The sequence below is a fragment of the Pan troglodytes genome, chromosome 13, assembly GCF_028858775.2.
Source record: "Pan troglodytes isolate AG18354 chromosome 13, NHGRI_mPanTro3-v2.0_pri, whole genome shotgun sequence".
Taxonomy (NCBI): Eukaryota; Metazoa; Chordata; class Mammalia; order Primates; family Hominidae; genus Pan; species Pan troglodytes.
Window position 1 is genome coordinate 21,653,268 of NC_072411.2, and position 23,236 is coordinate 21,676,503.

General features: G+C 53.7%; 1 protein-coding gene across 5 annotated transcripts in view; it reads left to right on the forward strand.

Moving 5' to 3' along the window:
• The window catches only part of GLI2 (GLI family zinc finger 2), a 257,207-nt gene extending 234,190 nt beyond the window's left edge, over window positions 1-23,017 (forward strand). For 4 of the 5 annotated variants that reach the window (XM_001158280.7, XM_009443196.4, XM_009443194.5 and 1 more), the window contains 8 exons: window positions 930-1,143; window positions 2,474-2,596; window positions 5,458-5,643; window positions 8,979-9,128; window positions 13,228-13,392; window positions 14,994-15,266; window positions 16,803-17,139; window positions 18,733-23,017. In XM_001158280.7, coding sequence (XP_001158280.2) covers window positions 930-1,143; window positions 2,474-2,596; window positions 5,458-5,643; window positions 8,979-9,128; window positions 13,228-13,392; window positions 14,994-15,266; window positions 16,803-17,139; window positions 18,733-21,200 — 3,916 coding nt within the window. In that variant the 3' untranslated portion in view covers window positions 21,201-23,017. The remainder of the gene's footprint in view (window positions 1-929; window positions 1,144-2,473; window positions 2,597-5,457; window positions 5,644-8,978; window positions 9,129-13,227; window positions 13,393-14,993; window positions 15,267-16,802; window positions 17,140-18,732) is intronic. The other variant, XM_009443195.4, reaches the window with a different exon arrangement.
• Window positions 23,018-23,236: the final 219 nt, after the last annotated feature.

Consider the following 23,236-nt stretch of genomic DNA (forward strand, 5'->3'; position numbering starts at 1 on the left):
TAGGAATGTCAGGAGAGTTTGTCCCAACGACCTGGAGATGGAAGGAATAACAAGTGTATTTGTTATCTTTTGCTGCCTAACAAATTGCTCCAACGCATAGCAGTTTAAAACCACAAGCAATTGTTATCTCCCCCCATTTCTGAGGGTCAGGAATTTGAGACAGGCTGAGCTCCAGCTCTCTCAGGTGGCCACAGTCAAGCTGTCAGCCAGTGCTTCATCCCGCCGAAGGCTTGACTGGGCCAGAATGCCCCCTCACAGCGCTCTCAGCAGTGTCGTTTGTTCCTCATCTGTGAGCCTCTGCTTAGGGCTGCTTGAGTGTCCTCACAACATGGCAGACGGGTCCCAGCCCACCTTGCAGCCTATGATGTGAGAGGAAGCTGGAGGAAGCCACGATGTCTTTTACGGCCCAACCACAGGGGTCACCAATCTTTCCTTGGTATCCTGTTGTGTGAAGGTTGGCTCTTATGCAAGTGGTGTGACAGAGCCTAGAAGTGCAGTAAGAAGAGAAGAATAATGCAAGCTGGAGGGCTCAGGGCATGATTCCTGGATGAGGGGGGCATTAGAACAGGATTCGGAGGCCTCACGGGTTTCACATAGTCAGGGAACAGTGATACAGACATGCATCTAGGTATCACAGCAGTGGAGAGGCCAGGGTGTGGGGATGAGATGGAGCCTGGTCCCTGCTGGGAGCCAGCCTGCCAGGGGTGAAGTCTGCATCCGGGGGCAGAACCTGGGAGCTGATCGCAGAAGGTGAGTGGCAGACAGTAGGAAGCCACAGCTGGTTCTTGAGTGAGGAAGCCACAGTGATGGTGGGGCTAGCAACATGCTCATCCCTATCCCCTGGGCAAGGTTCTCTCTGTCCAGGAAGTGTCAGCCTAAGAGAGCCCTCGATCCCCCACCCCCACTTCCTTGTCTGCTCTCTGTTGCAGCCCAGCCTTCACCTTCCCCCACCCCATCAACCCCGTGGCCTACCAGCAGATTCTGAGCCAGCAGAGGGGTCTGGGGTCAGCCTTTGGACACACACCACCCCTGATCCAGCCCTCACCCACTTTCCTGGCCCAGCAACCCATGGCCCTCACCTCCATCAATGCCACGCCCACCCAGCTCAGCAGCAGCAGCAACTGTCTGAGTGACACCAACCAGGTAGGTGGGTGCAGGGGCCAGGATGGCCACCGGGTACTCATCTGGACGCATGAGGGCTGTTCACTGCCAGCTCATGCTAAGAACTTGTGGAGGGCCTCTGGATTTACGTCTGGCCGCTGGGGTGCCTTCTGGGCAGAGGCCACGTTACAGAAAGGGTGAGACCTGGGCTCAGTCCATGGGAAGCTCCCAGCTTCTCGATTCTGCCGTCTCCTGCCCAAGAAGCATAAGTAGATGGAGAAAGCCTCGATTCCCAGGGCCTGGCACCATGGAGGCACTCCATGCACAGCACATGGCATGGGTGGGTGAGTGAATCATTATAAGACTGTGCAGTTTCATTGTAGAATGTGCATTTGCAGCAGGCTTTCACACACTGCCTCATTCGACCCTTCCAACGGGCCTTGAGCATGCCTGGGCATCCTAGTACAGTGCCTGGCGCATCCTAGGTGCCATTATTATTTGGCAAATGAAGTGTTCTTTTACAATAAGGACATGGAAAGGCACAGGCCTTAGCATCAGTGAGACCATCTTTGGGATCCCAACTTGCCTGAAAGCAGCAAATCTCTTTCCCTCTCGCAGCCTGAGCTAACTTATCTGCAAAGTGGGATTCCTGACGCCTAGGTGGGGTCACTGTGCGTATAAACAAGCTCATATGTGCAGAGCCCCCATAGGCTCTGATCCTGGGAGCACTGACAACGACAATGCCAGAGGTGAAGGGACCACCCCAGGCCACCCACCAGCAAATGGCAAAGCCTGGATGTGGTTACACCCTTGGAAGGAAGACAGGACACCATGTCCTCTAGAAGTGTCCTCTGTTCCAGAATGTCCTCCCTCTCCACCCCAGGGCTCCTGGTGGCTCCCCAGAGCCTCCCCACGACAGTGGCTGTCAGCTCTGGAAACATCACCTGATACTTTAGCTCTAGCCCCTTCTCCTGAGGAACTGGGCTCTGGCCCCCTATGCCCTGGGCTGGCCAGGCCCTGTCTCAGACCCACAGTATCCCCTGCTCTGGAGGGCTGAGAAGTTGAGCCTGGTCAGAACAGGAGCAAGGGCACCCTGCATTTTCCAAAGAGAAGGTCTCTTGCCCATTTCCCAGAAGTCTTGGGGAGGCGGTGATGGAGAGATGGGGGTTGGCATGCCCAGGTCTGGGTGCTCTCCTGTAGCAGGACATGTGCCCCTGGCAGGACTGAGCTGGGGACTCTATTTCTGATACTTTAAACACAGGGTTAGCCCAGATGGTCTGTGCGGAGAGATCCTAGAGTTAAAGTCCAAAAAAATTTGGGATATCCCTGCCCTGCCCCTGAGTAACAGACTGTCCTCTGCACCCTTCCTCAGAACAAGCAGAGCAGTGAGTCGGCTGTCAGCAGCACCGTTAACCCTGTCGCCATTCACAAGCGCAGCAAGGTCAAGACCGAGCCTGAGGGCCTGCGGCCGGCCTCCCCTCTGGCCCTGACGCAGGTAACCTGCTGCCAGCCGCACCACCTTCCTCCAGCTAGGACCAGGCCTGTGGGCTGCCTTGGGGCTGTACCCTTGGTGGTGAACGGATGGCTGGCTGGCTGCCTGCATGGATGAATGAGTGACCCAGGGAGGACTGGGTGGGAATGCTGAGCTGTGACTTTCTCACCTCTGTGTTCCCAGCACCCTGGACATACTACATTCCCATCACACATGGTGAATGAATGAATGAGTGAATGAATGAACTTCTGCCTAGCCATCCCTCTTGTCTCAGGCTGCATCTGTCTCTCTCCCACACCTGACCTGTGCACAGCACCAGCCACAGCCTAGCTGAGTTGCTCACATCCCCGGAATGGCCCAGGCCCTTCTAGGCTGCTGTCACTCTTGGAACTCTACCCCACCCTGGCTCCTTTGCTGCCACTTCAGCCCTTCCTGATTCTCCTGGGTGATAGGACTGAGCTCCAGGCCCACACACCCAGCCTAGCTCAGGGGTCACTTCAGGGCATGTGCTGTGTGCACACCTGTCTCCCTGTCTGCACTCTAAGCTTTGGAGAGGTGGCACTATGGGAGAAGTGCCTGACTGGGTTCCATGCCACCAGGGTTTGTGCAAGTGTGCAGTCACTGACACAGTATTTTCCAATGATTCAATGCACATTTGAGTCAGTGAGTGGCGTGGTGAGGGGGGAAGATAGGACAAGTTCAAGCGGGGAGAGAAGAGCGGAGCAGCCCACAGCCTACTGCAGGCCTATCGCATGGCCCAGACCCTGTGCTGATCCTTTTGGAAACTTTGCCACTTATTTCTTCTGCTCCAAGACAGCATGCAGGCAGCCCCCACTCTTGGAGCAGGGGCCTGTCTTGTAAAAGGCATGCCCTGCCTGCTGACCTGGTAAGTAAGCCCCTGGTCCCCCAAGCCCTCTCATGGTGGCCCAGTCTTCATCCATTACCACAGAAGCCGCATCCTGGACACCAAGGATGCTCGGGGCCTCCTATCCCTGTCTCCCCTGCATCTGCCGACCATCCTTTATCAAAACTGTGAACCATCAGGCATGCTCTGGGCACTTAATTTTCATGAAATATTGGCTTCTGTTATTGTCAGGCAAGCAGAGGGGTTGATGACAAATTCTTCTCCCCTTGCTGACACCAAAGCCGGTCTCAGCATGATGCATGGTTTCCACGAGGCCAACCATCATCGGGGGCCGATGAAATTGATGAGGACGGCACAAATCCAGGGAAGATAAACATGCCGGAAAGGCGAGGACAGGGCCGGCAGGCAGGCACTGAGCACCTGGGAGCCCCATGGCCACACGCCGGTAGGGCCCTATGCCCGCCCTCCAACCCTGGCCGGCCATACAGGGCCTCCTGCCTGCCCAGCCTGGCTCTGCGCACGTGTCAGTGCAAGGAAAGCTGTTTATCATGAGGAGGTTGTCCCCCCGCCGCTCAGTGTCCTGATTCACTGACCAAGGACTCCCTGACTCATTTGTAAGGTGGATGGCTGACTTCCAGGTCTTCTCAAAGAGTGGAGAGGGTGATGGGAGGCCCTCTGGTCCACTCTCCCCATGGTCTCACCCCAACAGCCCCCAGACGATCCCATTGCTAAAGATCTGGAAAGGAAATGCTCCCACACCTTCCTTTGACTTGCTCCCAATGTAGCCCCTGGAGCTATTGTACGACATGTTGTTGCTTTCCTGTTGGGAACAAGTGGATTCGTTGAAAGGTCCTTTGAGAAACAATCAGGAACCCTTCTTGGAAGAGGTCTTTGCAGCTCTTATGGAAAGTCAGGTGGGGTTTGAGTCTCCACTGACAGCAGGGCGTCCTGAGGCTAATTTCTTCCATTCTCAGAAAGGGACTCAGCATTAGGACTGAAATTGTGACCTGGGCAGCTATGGTACCACTCATTGAGTCCCCGGAGCCAGTAGGGGTTAGGCCTTTTGACTATGGGGCGAGGTCCTTCATCCCCCTGAGCCTGACTATACATGTTTTCCCCAGAGACTATTCTGAAAGACAACATTTTCCTGCTGGTTTTGGAGAGAGTTTGAAGTGCGAAGCAATCTTGGTAACATCTGCCTCTTTGCTTGGCTTTGCTCCCAGCCTTCCTAGCAGACCAGTGGAATACTGGGGAGTCCTTGACAGCCCTTGTAGGCCCTCCGTGGACTTTCCTTCCCTACCTGGAGTATGAGCCTCTCCCTGTGCCCCGACCCCAGGCAGGTACCTCCTACCTGTCCTCATGTCCTCTGCTCAGAGGGTGCCCCTGGTTAGCATCAGTGAGGGTAGGGATGGTCTTGTGGGTTAATTCTCAGTCTGTTGCCAGTTGGAGAGAAAAAGACTTTGTCCTTTTTGACGGGAATTTCAGGGACCTGTGATCAGGTGAAGGAATTTCAGGTACCTGTGATCAGGTGAAGGAATGTCTCAGGGGTCTTTCCTTCACCTCATTAAAGTGGCCACATGGGCCCTAATGTGGTCAGGAGACTCAAGTCCAGACCTAGGCTGCCTCGAGCTCACTGTGTATTCATGGGGAGGGCCTCGGATCCTCCCTATCGTACAAGAATGCAGATGCCCATGCGTTAGGGCTGTGGCAGGGAAAACTGGTTCCCCACAGCACTTCGATGAAGACAAGTGTGCACTGGAGAGGAAGGAGGAGGGGCCCCAGGACAGGCCATCTGACAAGGAGAGCTGTGGGCGGGGCTGAGTTGAGGAAAGGAGCTAAAAAGGCTGATGAGTGTGTGTGTGTGTGTGTGTGTGTGTGTCTGCATGCATGTGTTGTGTGTGTGCACACACACCTGTAACACACACACTTGCATCCACACCTGTAACAGCCCAGGGTCCTTGGCACAGAATGCATGGGACTAACAGCGACCTCTTTTCAGGGCCAGGTGTCTGGACACGGCTCATGTGGGTGTGCCCTTCCCCTCTCCCAGGAGCAGCTGGCTGACCTCAAGGAAGATCTGGACAGGGATGACTGTAAGCAGGAGGCTGAGGTGGTCATCTATGAGACCAACTGCCACTGGGAAGACTGCACCAAGGAGTACGACACCCAGGAGCAGCTGGTGCATGTAAGCTTTTGAACCCCAGCAGCCCGCCAACCGGGGCACGGCCCAGGCCATGCAGGATGCTGAGCCTTCCAGGGCCTCTACTAGACAGAAGGGGCTGGAGGAAGAGACCCCCAGAGATGCCTGGGCCACATCCCCTGCAAGTGGGAGGCATAATTACTTATGTGTGTCCTGCCTGTTTTTAAGATGGCTTCCAATACATATGTAATACAAACAATTAAAAGAAAAAATAAGTAAATGAGACTGTCAGGGAAAAGAGAACAATAAAGTGAAACCAGGAATAGAGTTAGTATTAAAAACCGAGTGCTTTGAGCTATATTCTATATACACATTTTTTTTTCTGAGATTCCTAATAGCCAGTGCAAAGAGGGAAATACGATTAGTTAAACCAGCCAGTATCTACACAATAATAAGTGAAAGAAGCTTCTCCCATGAAGGAAGGAGTTGATCCTTTCCTTCTGGGGACTATTCACAGATACCCAGTGGATATGGGTGCAGGTGGGTGTCTACACCCAGATCAGAGAGGAGGTTGCTTAACAGAGAGGAGTACTGAGTCAGCTCAGGTGATTAGAGATGACCATGGGAGCCGGCGAGACCTTCAGGATATGCCTCTTGGTCCTCATTCCAAACTCTCATACCGCAGCGTCCCTTATATGGCAGTTAGGGGTGATGTGTGCGATGTGCAGAGCAGAGGCTTGGCACGGGAGACACCTGGCTCCAAACCTGTCCCCACCACAACCAGCTGAGTGGTTCTGAGCAAGTGACTCCACCTCTGTGAGCTTCATTTTTTTCCTGTAAAGGGGGTTGATGCTACCCCACAGGAGGGTCAATCATGTTTGTCAGCACTTAGTGGCTCGCAGACATTCCGCACCTAGCAGCTCCCTCCTTCCTCCTCCTGCCTGTTCCCCACACCAGCCCTGAGTGGTTCTCTCTTCTCCATCCAGAGAAGAACTTAAATTCAAGAAAGCCACCTCCCAACTCCCCAGCACATACTCCTTGGTGAGTGAGTGTCTATAAAGATGAACCCACTAAATTAGTAGCTCGATTGCTGGGAAGAGCAGACACACACGCACGTGCACACACATGCACACACACACATGCACGCGTCTCCTATTCATATTCAGAAGCTGTCCAGAGGCGCTTGCTTCTCCCCAGCTCTGTGAACTTAGCATTTAGGACACGCCGACTCCCTCTGCTTCTTCCACTTATGCAACTTGCTCACAGATACTGTAGGTTTCTTTTGTGTTGGAGTTTGTCCTCCCAAACACAGTTCTCACCCAGAAGGCCAGAATTTCCCAGCAAACGAATGCAGCTGACGTAGAACTGGTGAAGCAGGGTCTTATCTAACCCCTTCTGGATCTCAAACTTAATTTTTCAACTTGTACCACCTCTTTGGGGTAAACAAGCCCTAGATGGAGCAGGGACCGTGGAGCTGTGAGTTGCAGAACAAATCAGTTAGATGAAAGGAGGAGAGAGGGACAGTCTCTCGGGCCAGGGGAAGGCCAAAGCCAGAGCATGCAGATGAGGATGTCAAAGACGTGCTGTGTGGTAAGTGGGTCAGCCCCAAAGAGCAGGCACGGAATTCCTCAGATGAATGCGGAGGGTCCCCAAACTGGGAGGAGGGCTTTAGCCAGGGGCTTCTGCCTGTGCCCTGGACTGTCCTGGAGCTATAGGTGGCCACCTCCACCAGGCCCTGGAAAAAGCAGACCCCTTCACTCAGCTCTGTCTGTCTGTCTCTCTCTCTGTTTCTCTCTGCTCCCTGGAAAGATGGATGGAGCAGGCACACAGGCGAGCTGGAGCCCCTGGTCGATTATTAACAATTTGTTGCTAAGTAAACCAATAAGAAAAAAATGAAAGCCATTGTCAGGAAGCATTTTTATCATTTGAAAGGCTTTAAAAATGGAAAGTGAGGCTAATATGATAAGATTTCCCTGGAAGTTCAAAGCGCTGGAGATTTCACATGCTCCAGCAGGGGCATCTGTATGCGTGACAGTTGGGCGAGTCGCACAGGGCATGAGGGCCTGGCAGTTTTCTGTCTTCTGGGGCAAGGTGCTGCCAGTGCCTGATGCTTGGCTCTTGGGACAGCCTCTTTTGGTGGCAAAGTTCCACAGCAGAATGTCCAGCACAACAATATTACAGGCCACAAATGCCAGCTATCCATGTAATTTACATTTCCCAGGAGTGCATTTAAAAGTAAAAAGAAACAGGTGAAGTTAATTTTAATATTTTTTATTCAACCCAATATATCTGAAATATCATTTAGCAGGTAGTCAATAGAAAAGAAAGTTATTGAGATATTGTATATTCTTTTTTTTCCATTCTAAGTCTTTGAAACTGGTGTGTAGTTTGCACTTCTAGCCCATCCCAGCTCAGGCCAGCCACATTTCAAGTGTGCAAGAGCCCCACATGGGGCAAGTGGTCACTGCATTGGGCAGTGTGGGTCTAGAGGTTGTGGGAGGGGGGCTGGGAGGAAGTGAAGACGGGGGAGGAAACTGAGAACAGAGGAGGAAGGGGAGGCCTCTAAGACCTGAGTGTCCTGGCCTCGCCACCAGGCTGGGAAGTAAACCCAGTCTTAGCCGAGATACGCGGCAGGGTTAGTCGTGCTGCGCTGGCTGTCCCACCTCACTTGCCTGAACTGTTTTCTCCCAGGATAAGCTTCACACAGTGCCCAGAGCCCACCATTAAGGTCAGTTCTGGCTCCACCACGCCGACTGCCAGGGCCCTGTGCAGGCCACTGAACTCTCTGTGCCTTTGTGGAAAGGGGACAAAGCCATTATCTCATGGGTCAATGCCAAAAATAGAGATAAGCATGTGTTATTTTTCTATTGAAACAAAATATGTTATTTACAAACCTCTGAAACAATAGGGGCAAGCTTAGGAGAGGCTTCTCATGCACCCACTACGGGCACGTTTGCCTCGCTGCGGTTAGTGCCTACTGTTTGCAGCCTGGGAGCGTCATCACACCAGAGCCCAGGCTGCGGTGCACAGAATGGCTTTGCCCAATATAGACGGTCACTTTGATGACTGATTGGAAAATGCAGGGCAGATAAGCGGCACGCAGTAGGCCTTCATTTAAGGGCAGCTAGTGATGATTCATGAGGAGGCGTGGCCTGGCTTGTAGGGGTGGTCTTGTTGGGTCAGTGGTCTGCGTATAGTAGGTGGGATGGGCAGTGAGGAGCACGGTCTGAACATAGTAGGTGTGGTCAGCAGGGTGGATGGTCTGCACACAGGTCGGGGAGGGCTGGGGGGGTGCCGGTGCAGGTGGTCAGCTGACAGCAGGGGGTGGTCTGTCGGCCTCTGGCCCTGCTTACCCTCTTCTGGGCATGTCCCTCCGGCAGCACATCAACAACGAGCACATCCACGGGGAGAAGAAGGAGTTCGTGTGCCGCTGGCAAGCCTGCACGCGGGAGCAGAAGCCCTTCAAGGCGCAGTACATGCTGGTGGTGCACATGCGGCGGCACACGGGCGAGAAGCCCCACAAGTGCACGGTGAGTGGCCTTCTCCCCACCCCCGCCGCAGCATCAAGACTGGCCTGTCAGCCAGGCCGGGGGGATCGTGTTTGGAGGTGGCTGGCCACAGGCACACCTGGGTGGGGCAGACCACAGCAGGGGCTCTGGGACAGGAGCCTGTTCCCACCCTGCCTGTTTGGGTCCTGGAGGCCCCTCGCCTCGTGCCGTCCCAGACCTTGATGGACTTGCTCTCTGGGTGTGAGCATCTCGGTAAGCATGGCAAAAATGTGTGCGTGTGTCTGTGATTGTGAGTCCAAAGGCATATCTGCACCCTGCAGTTTGCTTGGCTGGGTGACGCTGGGCAGAGGGACAGCTCCATAGTGCTCTGCAGAGAAAAAAACATCATTGGTGATTCAGAGCTTGAGCAATGATGGGTTAAAATGGTTGAGGGTTTTTTTTGTTTGTTTGTTTTTTGAGACAGAGTCTCACTTTGCTACCCAGGCAGCTCATTGCAGCCTCCACCTCCTGGGCTCAGGCAATCCTCCCACCTCAGCCTCCTGAGTAGCTGGGACTACAGGTACATGCCACCAACCCAGCTAATTTTTGTATTCTTTTGTAGAGATGGGGTTTTGCCATGTTGCTCTTGAACTCCTGGGCTCAAGCAGTCTGCCTGCATCAGCCTCCCAAAGTGCTGGGATTCGAGTCTTGAGCCACAGCTCCCAGCTGAGTTATTTTTTTTTTAAGTGAGCTCAATGATAAGACCTTTTCTATGGTCTCCTTTAGAAGGTCAACAGGATTTATGACTATAGTTGGAGAGACTATTTTTTTTAACACACAGAAACTGCTGCCCCACAAATGCACACGTGGTTTCAGCTGTAGCTGAAACATCTGGGAACTCCTTTTTGTGAATTCTTGTTTCATAGATTCTGAGACATACATTTTGTTTTCACCTTAATATCTCTGAAGTCAGACTGTCTTAAAATCAGTGGTGTCCAGGATCCAGTGAAATATGCTACCTTTGCTGGCAAGTCAGTTTTTTTATTGAGAAATAGCTGACATACCATAAAGTTCACCCTTTTCAGAAAATGTGCAATTTAGTTGTTTTTAGTACATTCACAAATTTGTACAACCATCACTACTAGTTAATTTCAGAACATTTTCATCACCCCAGAAAGATACCCTGTACTCATTAGCAGCCACTCCTAATTCTGTCCTTCCCACAGCCCTGGACAATTACTAATCTGCTTTCTGTCTGTATGGATTTGCCTGTTCTGGAAATTTCATAAAAACTGAAATCATACAATATGTGCCTTTATGTCTTGCTTCTTTCAGTTAACACGTTTTCAAGGTTCACCTGCGTTGTAGCATGCACGAGTACTTTATTTCTTTTTGTGGCTGCATAATATTCCATTGTATGGATAGACCATGTTTTGTTTATGCATTCATCAGTTGATGGATATTTGCATTGTATTCACTTTGAGGCTATTATGAATAATGCTGCTATGAACATGTGTGTTCACGTTTTTATATGGACAGAACGTTTTCACTTCTCTTGGGTATGTGTAACTAGGAGTGGAATTGGTGAGTCGTATGGCAGTTGAGAAACTGCTAGTCTGTTTTCCAAAAACGCTGCTCCATTTTACCTTTCTACCCACAATGAATGAGGGTTCTGATTTCTCCAAATCCTCACCAACACTGGTTATTTTTTATTCTAGCCATATCCTAGTGGGTATAAAGTAGTATTTTATTGTGTTTTTGATTAGCACTTCCCTAACTAGTGATTAATAATGTTAAACATCTTTTCAGGTGCTTATTGGCCATTTGCGTATCTTCTCTGGAGAACTGTCTACCCAAATATTGCCCATTTTGAAATCTGGTTGTCTTTTTGTTGTTAAATTGTGGGAATTTTTCATATATCTGGTTACTAGACCCTTGTCAGATATATGATTTGCAAATAATTCTCCCATTCTCTGGATTTTCTTTTCATTTCCTTGATTCTTTCTTTTAGAGCACAAAGTTCTTAATTTTGAGGCTGTACAATTTTTTAATTGCTTGTGCTTTTAGCATCATAGCTAAGGAACCATTGCCTAATCCAAGGTCACAAAAATTTACCTCTATGTTTTCTTCTAAGAGTTTTATAGTTTATATAGACTTTTATTTATAGAAATATTGAATACTGGCACTCTGAAAAATTTAAAAATTAAAAAAAGAATATATGTGTGTATAGAGAGTTTTATAATATAGCTCTTCCATTGAGGTCTTTGATCCATTTGGAGTTAATTTGTTTTGTTTTTTTGTTTTGTTTTTTTTTTTTTTTGAGACGGAGTCTCCCTCTGTCACCCAGGCTAGAGTGCAATAGTGCCATCTTGGCTCACTGCAACATCCGCATCCCAGGTTCAAGCGACTCTTCTGCCTCAGCCTCTGGAGTAGCTGGGATTACAGGCACGCGCCACCACGCCTGGCTAATTTTTTGTATTTTTAGTAGAGATGGGGTTTCACCATGATGGCCAGGCTGGTCTTGAACTCCTAACCTCAGGTGATCCCCCTGCCTCAGCCTCCCAAAGTGCTAGGATTACAGGCGTGAGCCACCACGCCCAGGCTGGAGTTAATCTTTGTACATGGTATGAGGTAGGGATCCAAACTTACTCTTTTGCATGTGATTATGCAGTTGTCTGAGTCCATTTGCTGAAAAATTGTTCTTTCCATTTGAATGGTCTTAGTATCCTTGTCAAAAATCAATTGACCTTAAGTGTCTGGGTTTCTTTCTGAACTGCCAGTTATATTGCCTGGATCTCTATGTCTCTCTTTATGTCAGTACCACATGCAGTCTTTATTACTGTCAATTTGTAGGAAGTAAATTGGGGCATATGAGCTCTCCAAATTTGTCCTCCTTTTGCAAGATTGTTCTGGCTCTTCAGGGTTCATTGCAACAAGTTATTTTCTTAACATCCTCAGTAGTGGCAAACCATAGCCCTTTGATGATATGAGCTGTGAGTTGTGGAAACAGATAAAAGGCGTTTGGAGCCAAGCATGCTCAATCAGACTGGTCAGGAATAAAGGGGCGGATGGGAGGAATGAGACAGCTCCTGCCGGGTGTACGTGTCCTCCTGAGGGCGGTTTTCCTACATCCATTCAATGCAACCACAGTATCTTTGGAATAGCTGCAGAGCTTCCTGCAATGATCTCTTCTTCTCTCTCCCCTTCCTCCCTTCTTCCCTCTCTCCCCACCTCCTTTCCTTCCTTCCTCTCTCCCTTGCTCCCTCCTTTCCTCCTTCCGTCCTTTCCAAAAATGTTTCTTGAGTGCCTAGATGCTAAATATTAGGAAGACAGCAATGAACAAGACAGAAGATTCCTGCTCTATGGAGCTGGTATTCTAGTAAGAAGGCTGGGTAACAAAATGATTAAGATCATTATAAATCGAGCCAAGGGGTATAAAGGAGAGAGGATAGAGTGTTGTGATTGAGAATATCAGAAAAATGCTCTCAGAGGAGATGACCTAAAAGATTGAGAGGGAGGGACCTGGGCCAGGAACCGGATTGGGTGGGGGCTGCAGAAGTTTCCAGCCAGAGGGGTCGGTAGTATGCAGAGGCCCCAAGCCAGAAAGAACTTAGTGGAGTCAAAGAACTGAAAGGAGACCAGCATGTCCAAAGTGAAGATGAGGGTGGCCGACTCACTCAAGGACTTGAAGGACTGAATTTTATTCTCAGCATGTTTTAGAGCACAGGGCAATTCTAACCGAGAGTGGTACTGGGAAACAGTTCAGAGTCATAGTTTAGAGTTTAATGATACGGGAATATGCTGCTGATTTAAAAAAATAGAGTATGTAACTGAATACTTGATATGTTCCCAATTTTGGTTTTAAAGACATGTGGAGATGAATTGCAGCCTCACCAGAATGAAACTTACCTGCGTGTCAGCAGTAGCAGCCCCTGGGCGACCGGTGGTTTTCATTTTTCTCTTTGTACCTTTCAGCCCTTTCCATGTTTTCAGGAAAGGAAAGTAATATCCTTAAAATGCATGCTTCTGAGTGCGCTGATGGGGTGGAGCAGAGCAGAGAAGGGGGTGGGGAGGAAGCAGCAGCCGGCCTCAAGGTTGGGCCCCCTGGGGTGCCTTGACTGACTGAACCGCCTCCTTCTAGTTCGAGGGCTGCTCGAAGGCCTACTCCCGCCTGGAGAACCTGAAGACACACCTGCGGTCCCACACCGGGGAGAAGCCATATGTGTGTGAGCACGAGGGCTGCAACAAAGCCTTCTCCAACGCCTCGGACCGCGCCAAGCACCAGAATCGCACCCACTCCAACGAGGTACCTCTGCGGGGCATGCACTGGGCATGCACACGGGGGCCCCACTGACGCCCCATGGCTTCCAGGCATCTGTAGTCCAGTAGATAGCCAGGTGCCCCATGTCCCGCCCCCGCCACTGACCAGCTATACATCCTCAGATACAGACCAGGACTCTGAGACCTAGACAGACCGGTCTCTTTCTCTATGCCACATCCTTTCCTCTAAAAGATGCCCCGTGAGGTCCCATGGCATACTGACCCTCTCTGTGCCTCAATTTCCTTATCTCCATAATAAATATAATAGTGCCCTCCCCAAAGGCCATCATGAGGTCCTCGAGAGCTGAAGTTGAAGCAGGGAAGTGGCCCTTCTGATCTCGGAGTGTTTAACATGCATCTGCTCCCTATTACTTGGGGCTGCTGGGTGGGGTTCTGCCTCCCCATCCTCTAGATGAGGAAACGAAGACTCAGAGATGAAGTGACTTTCCCCAGTGCCAGAGCAGTGATGATCCCTCTGCAGCTGTGAAAACATCCTGGGTCACTGCTCCCCACCCCCAAATTCCCTTTCCACCACAAGCAGGTGTTCCACTGGGGAGCAGCTGCCCCACTGCCTGAGGGAAGCAGAGCAGTGCTGTCTGAGCTTGGCGTTTGTTGGCAGCCCCCTGGCCTGTTGGCTTGGGCAGCCAGCAGTGACATGCTCCAGCTGTTAGCGCTGCCTGGGCCTGCCGTGGCTGTCAGCCCCAGTAGATGGGGCACAGAGCAGCCTCTGTCTCCCTGGGTAGGCAGAGCTCCTATCTGGGCTGAGAGAACCAGGGAGAAAGCAGGGCAAGAGCCGGTGGCGTCCTGGCCCAGCCACACAATTACTGTCGCTCAGGCTTACTCGGAAATGTATGTTTTTAAAAGCTTAGACATATCCTGGACCCCAAAGGGACTTTGCTCCAATGCTTGTAAGAAGTTAGAGGAATTTTCAAAGGCATCTGAACCCCTCAGAGTCTCTATGGACAAGAGCCAGCCTTAGAGGGGAGTGTGTGTGCACATGTGTGTATGTGTGTTTGTAAGTGTATGTTTTTCTGTAGACGTGGTGTGTGGTGTGTGTGTGTGTGTGTGTGTGTGTGTGTGTGTGCGCGCGCGCGCGCATGTTTATGAGTCCAGGACTGAGGTTCGGAAATCCTAGGTTTTTTCACCCCATTACTGGATGACTTGGAACCTGTTCCTTTGCCTCCCTGATCCTGCGTTTCTTCATCAGAGAAATCAGGGGTGCTAGTGCTGTCAGAGGGTACACTGAGCTCGTACACTTGCTACTAGTACTAAAAACCCCACTGCCCTGTTCACTGAGAGGCAGCATTGTGATTACACGAGGCACATGTGTCCCCAGCTTCTTGTGGCAGGACCCCCCGTGGCCATGTGCTTAACTGCATGAACAGGTGCAGACAAGCCAGGCTATGGCCAGGCTCCTGCATGGTGCCATCCACAGAGCACTGGCTGCAAATTCGACACAGCACCTACTGACGTTGCCAGCTGGGCTCTGCTGAGGGGCATGGGTAGCTTCAGGAGAACAGGGAGAGTGCCCCTTCAGAGTTGATCCTCGTACCCCTATCCATGACACAGGCCTGCTTCTCTCCCCAGAAACCCTACATCTGCAAGATCCCAGGCTGCACCAAGAGATACACAGACCCCAGCTCTCTCCGGAAGCATGTGAAAACGGTCCACGGCCCAGATGCCCACGTCACCAAGAAGCAGCGCAATGACGTGCACCTCCGCACACCGCTGCTCAAAGAGAATGGGGACAGTGAGGCCGGCACTGAGCCTGGCGGCCCAGAGAGCACCGAGGCCAGCAGCACCAGCCAGGCCGTGGAGGACTGCCTGCACGTCAGAGCCATCAAGACCGAGAGCTCCGGGGTAAGCGGAGCTGGGCAGCCCAGCCACGCAAGGCGACTCCATAGCCGTGCCCAGGGCCACCCCTTGCCACGGTTGCGGGCTCTGCCCTAAGGCCCCCCTGTAGGGGCACAGCGATATCCCTCCTCTCTCCAACTTGGCTTTCCCCCTTCACCACCTTGGGCCTCACATGGAACCTATCTTGTCCAGGTCCCATTCTGCTCTGACCAGGCTCCTGCTGGGTGTGTGGCAGCACCCTGGGTGACAGGGATGCCGCCCTGTACGGTGGGCCTGCACAGGGCGGGGGTGGCCCCTGCAAGTCTGCCTTTCCAGCCAGCACCCAAGTGCCACTGCCAGCCCCCACTCCTCTGTCCTGTCTCTGCATCCCCACCCCTCTGGCGTCCACTCCTTTTGTTCTAACCACCTGTTCTTTGTCTCCATCTCTTTTTCCTGACTGTACCTCCCCTAAGGATAGACGGTACTGAGGTGAGCCAAGGAGCTGGGCATGTGTGGGTGGGCTGGGGGAGTGAGGGTGGCTGGGGAGCCGGTCCATGCTGCTGCCTGGCAGAGACTCACCTGTCAGTCTAGGCCTCCTAGGCCCATGCAGGTGGGCCCGGACGGGCACACGGCAGGGCACTGCAGGTGGGGCCATTGGCCTTGGCAGCCGGAGTGGAACTGGCAGGTGTGGGGAGCAGGGGCGCCAGGCTGTATCAGGGACAGAGTGACAGGAAGGCATGCGTCTAGGCTACAGAAGGTCCTGAGGGTCAAGCAGAAAAATGTGGGTGGCGCCATGGACAACACCTAGAAGGTCCCTGCTCCCATTAAGCCTGTGTCCTCATGGGAAGGAAGATCATGGCTTCCCAAGAAAGCTGGAATTTGGGGCCATTTGGCCTAACAATGAGCCCAGAGGTGGTGCATCTGGTGCAAGCCTCATCTAGGCCCAGATCCGAGTTCTGTGGATGTCGTCTGAGTGGATGTCGTCCGAGTTCTGTGGCATTCTCGGACGACATGTGTACATGTGCCATGAGCTCCCTGCCCCACTCTACCTAACCCAGAGGGAAGACTGTTTTGGGGTGGCCCTTTACACAAGGGCTGCATCCCACAGGTCCCCCTCCTGGTCCTCCTTTCCCTTTCCCACAACCTGCCCCTGGCCTTTTGAGATCATCCTGTCTGGTTGAAGCCACCAAGTCAGCAGGCTTCATTCCTCACCTCATCAGGGTACATGGCTGTTGGTGGGAGTGTTTAAGTGCCTTCTTTTGTGCCATACTGGGTGCCTTCTGCATGCTGCGTGCTGTCCACCCACCCACTAACTCTGCACCGGAATCAGTTCAGGTCCATCTCATAGTTGGGGAAGCCAAGGTTAAGAGAAGTGAAGTGACTTGACCGTTTTAAGCAAACAGACTCATGACGCTTTACATGCTCCTCCGCAAGGCAGCTTCCTTCCCTCACCCTCAGCCCCTCAGGGTGCGCGAGGGTGTGGTGCCTGTGCAGGCCTAGAGGCAGGACCAGGTGGAATCTGATACCCTCTGAGTCTGAGCCTTCTTGCCTCGTCCCCTGCAGCTGTGTCAGTCCAGCCCCGGGGCCCAGTCGTCCTGCAGCAGCGAGCCCTCTCCTCTGGGCAGTGCCCCCAACAATGACAGTGGCGTGGAGATGCCGGGGACGGGGCCCGGGAGCCTGGGAGACCTGACGGCGCTGGATGACACACCCCCAGGGGCCGACACCTCAGCCCTGGCTGCCGCCTCCGCTGGTGGCCTCCAGCTGCGCAAACACATGACCACCATGCACCGGTTCGAGCAGCTCAAGAAGGAGAAGCTCAAGTCACTCAAGGATTCCTGCTCATGGGCCGGGCCGACTCCACACACGCGGAACACCAAGCTGCCTCCCCTCCCGGGAAGTGGTGAGTAAAGGCCTGGGGTTTGCAGATGGGGCAGGAGAGAGTCTGGGGCAGCACCAACTAGGCTGGCACCCACCAAGCACCAGTGCTATCTCACCGGATTCCTACAGGATCTTACCAGCCCAGTACAGAAAAGGAAACTGAGGCTCAGAGAGGTGAAATGCCTTACCCAAATCAATGGCAGGGGTGAGATTAGCCAAAGGCCATGCTCTTTCAACTGCACCATTCTGAGTCCTTATAACCCCCCAAAACAAGCAGACCCTGTGCACATCATCCTCTTCCTCACCCATTCGTTCCTTCACTGATGAGGCACTTGCTGTGGGCACCATGGCAAAGGCCCTAGGCAGGAGAGCCATTTAATTCCAGTCCCAAAGGAGCGTATGGTTAGAAGGCTGTGCCACCAGATTGACACTCTACTGCAGAACGAGCCAGGTACCACCAAAGCCAGAGCTTAGGGTGGAGCTGTGCAGAGGAAGGAGAAAGCACATTGAGCTGGGGATGAGCAGGGAGGACTTCATGGCGGAGGCAGCGCTGTGCTCGGTCTCAAGAGGTGTTGGCCAGGCTCTGAGATGGAAGGCGTCTTTAACGAGCATGTCTTGGGTACTGACTCTGTGCCTAGGATTGTGCCGGGCTGCCCACTGTGGTCAACACTGATGTACCACCTGCTCTCACTTGAAGGGAGGATTCGTTGTCCCAACTTGTGGGGACTACTGGTAAATGGCCTTGAACTCTCAGCCCCCTACAGGGATCTCCTGGGTTGCAGACAGATGCCCCACCCAAGGTCACCCCTTCCCAGCAGCCCCACATGCAGTGACTGGTCACTGCAGGAGTGTAAAGGCCCAGCCATCAAGATGAGGCTCAGAGAGGTGCCCAACTCAGGGCAGCACTGAAGAGCCATTGGGGGTCCTGGGCTCCCTGTGAGATCATCCTGGGCTCACGTCTCCTCTGCCCACTCTTGCAGCCTGTCTTTCCTTCCATGGGTATGGACCTCAGGGTACTCCCTGTAATAGCCTGCTCCTTAAACTCCATCTCAGGGACACCTAGGTGGCAACACCTCCACAGACTGTGAGGGTACTGTGCCAGGAGACCAACCTGGGCCTTCCTGAGCTGCTCATCCCCTCCTCTGCGTAACTCAGTCCTATGGAGAGGCACATTTATCTACAGCTACAGAAACTGAGGGCCAGAGAAAGGAGAATTCAAGGCCAGACAGATAATGGTAAAGTTAAGATAGGGACTTAGGCCTCCTGGCTTCCCCTCGCCCACCCTTAGCAATAAGTGCCACCATTTGTTTACATATTGCTTTTTCCTCCCCCTTTTTAATTGAAAAACCATCTGCTCACTGGGCATGGTGGCCCACGTATGCCCTAGCTACTCCAGAGTCTGAGGAGGGAGGATCCCTTGAGCCCAGGAGTTCAAGGCCAGCCTGGGAAATCCTGTCTCTAAAAAGAGAAAGAGAGAAAGAAAGCATGCATCTCCTGAGTGCACTGTGTTCCAAGCCCTCTTCTCGGGCTCCAGGCCCAGTGCGATGACTGAGCATGGTCAAAGCAAGCAGCCACCCACCCTTGTCCCGGTGATGACCCCTCTGCTTTCCCGCAGGCTCCATCCTGGAAAACTTCAGTGGCAGTGGGGGCGGCGGGCCCGCGGGGCTGCTGCCCAACCCGCGGCTGTCGGAGCTGTCCGCGAGCGAGGTGACCATGCTGAGCCAGCTGCAGGAGCGCCGCGACAGCTCCACCAGCACGGTCAGCTCGGCCTACACCGTGAGCCGCCGCTCCTCCGGCATCTCCCCCTACTTCTCCAGCCGCCGCTCCAGCGAGGCCTCGCCCCTGGGCGCCGGCCGCCCGCACAACGCGAGCTCCGCTGACTCCTACGACCCCATCTCCACGGACGCGTCGCGGCGCTCGAGCGAGGCCAGCCAGTGCAGCGGCGGCTCCGGGCTGCTCAACCTCACGCCGGCGCAGCAGTACAGCCTGCGGGCCAAGTACGCGGCAGCCACTGGCGGCCCCCCGCCCACTCCGCTGCCGGGCCTGGAGCGCATGAGCCTGCGGACCAGGCTGGCGCTGCTGGACGCGCCCGAGCGCACGCTGCCCGCCGGCTGCCCACGCCCACTGGGGCCGCGGCGTGGCAGCGACGGGCCGACCTATGGCCACGGCCACGCGGGGGCTGCGCCCGCCTTCCCTCACGAGGCTCCAGGCGGCGGAGCCAGGCGGGCCAGCGACCCTGTGCGGCGGCCCGATGCCCTGTCCCTGCCGCGGGTGCAGCGCTTCCACAGCACCCACAACGTGAACCCCGGCCCGCTGCCGCCCTGTGCGGACAGGCGAGGCCTCCGCCTGCAGAGCCACCCGAGCACCGACGGCGGCCTGGCCCGCGGCGCCTACTCGCCCCGGCCGCCCAGCATCAGCGAGAACGTGGCGATGGAGGCCGTGGCGGCAGGAGTGGACGGCGCGGGGCCCGATGCCGACCTGGGGCTGCCGGAGGACGACCTGGTGCTGCCAGACGACGTGGTGCAGTACATCAAGGCGCACGCCAGTGGCGCTCTGGACGAGGGCGCCGGGCAGGTGTATCCCACGGAAAGCACTGGCTTCTCTGACAACCCCAAACTACCCAGCCCGGGGCTGCACGGCCAGCGCAGGATGGTGGCTGCGGACTCCAACGTGGGCCCCTCCGCCCCTATGCTGGGAGGATGCCAGTTAGGCTTTGGGGCGCCCTCCAGCCTGAACAAAAATAACATGCCTGTGCAGTGGAACGAGGTGAGCTCCGGCACCGTAGACGCCCTGGCCAGCCAGGTGAAGCCTCCACCCTTTCCTCAGGGCAACCTGGCGGTGGTGCAGCAGAAGCCTGCCTTTGGCCAGTACCCGGGCTACAGTCCGCAAGGCCTACAGGCAAGCCCTGGGGGCCTGGACAGCACGCAGCCACACCTTCAGCCCCGCAGCGGAGCCCCCTCCCAGGGCATCCCCAGGGTAAACTACATGCAGCAGCTGCGACAGCCAGTGGCAGGCAGCCAGTGTCCTGGCATGACTACCACTATGAGCCCGCATGCCTGCTATGGCCAAGTCCACCCCCAGCTGAGCCCCAGCACCATCAGTGGGGCCCTCAACCAGTTCCCCCAATCCTGCAGCAACATGCCAGCCAAGCCAGGGCATCTGGGGCACCCCCAGCAGACAGAAGTTGCACCTGACCCCACCATGATGGGCAATCGCCACAGGGAACTTGGGGTCCCCAATTCAGCCCTGGCTGGAGTGCCACCACCTCACCCAATCCAGAGCTACCCACAGCAGAGCCATCACCTGGCAGCCTCCATGAGCCAGGAGGGCTACCACCAGGTCCCCAGCCTTCTGCCTGCCCGCCAGCCTGGCTTCATGGAGCCCCAAACAGGCCCGATGGGGGTGGCTACAGCAGGCTTTGGCCTAGTGCAGCCCCGGCCTCCCCTCGAGCCCAGCCCCGCTGGCCGCCACCGTGGGGTACGTGCTGTGCAGCAGCAGCTGGCCTACGCCAGGGCCACAGGCCATGCCATGGCTGCCATGCCGTCCAGTCAGGAAACAGCAGAGGCTGTGCCCAAGGGAGCGATGGGCAACATGGGGTCAGTGCCTCCCCAGCCGCCTCCGCAGGACGCAGGTGGGGCCCCGGACCACAGCATGCTCTACTACTACGGCCAGATCCACATGTACGAACAAGATGGAGGCCTGGAGAACCTCGGGAGCTGCCAGGTCATGCGGTCCCAGCCACCACAGCCACAGGCCTGTCAGGACAGCATCCAGCCCCAGCCCTTGCCCTCACCAGGGGTCAACCAGGTGTCCAGCACTGTGGACTCCCAGCTCCTGGAGGCCCCCCAGATTGACTTCGATGCCATCATGGATGATGGCGATCACTCGAGTTTGTTCTCGGGTGCTCTGAGCCCCAGCCTCCTCCACAGCCTCTCCCAGAACTCCTCCCGCCTCACCACCCCCCGAAACTCCTTGACCCTGCCCTCCATCCCCGCAGGCATCAGCAACATGGCTGTCGGGGACATGAGCTCCATGCTCACCAGCCTCGCCGAGGAGAGCAAGTTCCTCAACATGATGACCTAGAGCCCCGAGCGCCTGGTGCTGAGTGCACCCGGAGGGGTCATCGCTGCCCAGAGCCTGGGGGTTCCAGCTGTTTTGTCTTTTTCCAAAAAAGTGTTAAATAGGCTTGAGGGGTTGTTGCGCAATGGCCGCTTCAGATGACAGATGTTGTAAGAGAAGGTTTATGGGCATCCTCTCTGGTCTTTTGGATTATTCCTCAGAACAATGAAAAAAGTCTCCATAGGACAGGAAGGAATGCAAAACTCATTTACACAGTGCTTTCCAGCCTTTGGTGCTTACAGGACCGCGCTGTTCCGGCTTCTTCACGGCTGACATTCGGCTAACGAGGGATTACTTTGGCCAAAACCTTTCAAAGGATATGCAGAAAGATGGTAGGGAGCATTTGGGTTTGAATCTGAATGCTATACTGGATACTCTGCTCCGGAAAGATGAGCTTTTTATTCTACTACTTGGAAGGAAAAGGAATTCCTGGTCCACCTGAATTCCTCTATGAAGCCTAACTCTTGAGGTCTCTAACATACATTGTCATAGAGGAAAAGCACAGATTATACCTGGATGATTCAGGAGCACATTCTGATTCCAGGTTTGGTAGAGCTGGCTCTTCTACTCCGTAAAGCCGAGTCTGGGACTGGCAGCCCATCCAAGTGTATATGAATGAATAAAGCATCCAAGTATATATGAATGAATAAAGTATGTAAGTATCACCAGAAAAAGGAAAGAAAAAATGTACTCCTTGGGGCAAGCCCAGAAGCTGCCCTGGCCTCTCCAGACCGTGTTTACAGTGTTTGCATGTAGAATGTAGCCCTTCCTGAAAAGACTTGTTTCTAAATACCTCGGGGCTGCTGGAGCCGCTGTGGGTTAGGGATGGACTGAGGCCTCGAGGAGTGAGGGTGCACCCGGGGCCCAGCCTCAGGCCGCCCTAGGGATCTCTCAGTAGGAAGAGGAAGTTGCGTGTTTACCCAATCCTGTTTCTCCAATGCAACGTCCACCCACTTTACCACCAAAAACTCCAGGGCCTGACGGCAGCCCAGTCCCCCAGCACTCACCAGCAGCCCAGTGTTCTCCACCACGCCACAGTGTGCATGCCTGGTATCCTCCGGATTCCCTTCCTTCTGCCCACTGAGTCACTGGGCAGAGAATGATGACACGTGTAGGTGGTGTGGTTGGGGGTGGAAAGGGAAAGGGGTTGATCCTCAGGACTCTGAGGGAGCATCGTTGAATTTTCCTGTTCAGTGTGATCAAGACCCACCTGGAAATGGAATTTGGAACTGGCTTCAGGAGACATCATTCCTGAACACACTGTAGGGTGAATTGGTGCATCTTCCCCACCATACACACACACACACACACACACACACACACACACACACACCCCAAACCTTTTCATGGGGAATGTGTGGCAACCTTGCCAAACAGCACCACTCAGATTGTGACTCTGACTGTGACCTTGGCCTTAATGAGGAACTTCTTAGGAGAGTTTGAGGACAAGGCCAACATCATCATCTGGGCCCACTGCGTCCCAGCACATCAAACTCTGTCCAGAGACAAGGCCAACTGCAAATGAAAGCCAGGGAACATTGCTAAGGGTCTGTGGCTCTGCGGTGGTGTTCATCGCCTTCCTGAGATAGGATTTCCCTTGCCAGTCCCAACCTGTATATATTCTGTACAGAAGACATCCCTGAATATACTGTAGGTGAGTCGTCCAGCCAAATTTATATCTCCAAAACATTTTTAGCTTTTTCTACATGCTATGAATTGAGATGACATGCTCAACTTGTAAATAAGTCTTTTTGTACATTAAAAAAGTAATTTTTTCATAATTTATCTTGTCTATCTGCTTCTCCCTTGACAGTAGTTAATGAGAACCTGGGCAGTAAATTTGGTGCACTTGAGCAGAAATTAGGCTGTATTTTTTCTTAACAGTGTCAAAATTGACTATCCCGCCTTTGCCAAGAAATGTTTAATGCTGAGGCATTTACTGGCTGTTTGTTTGTTGTCTCCTTGGGGCTGGGCAGGGTTTGACATTTCACAGTGAATAT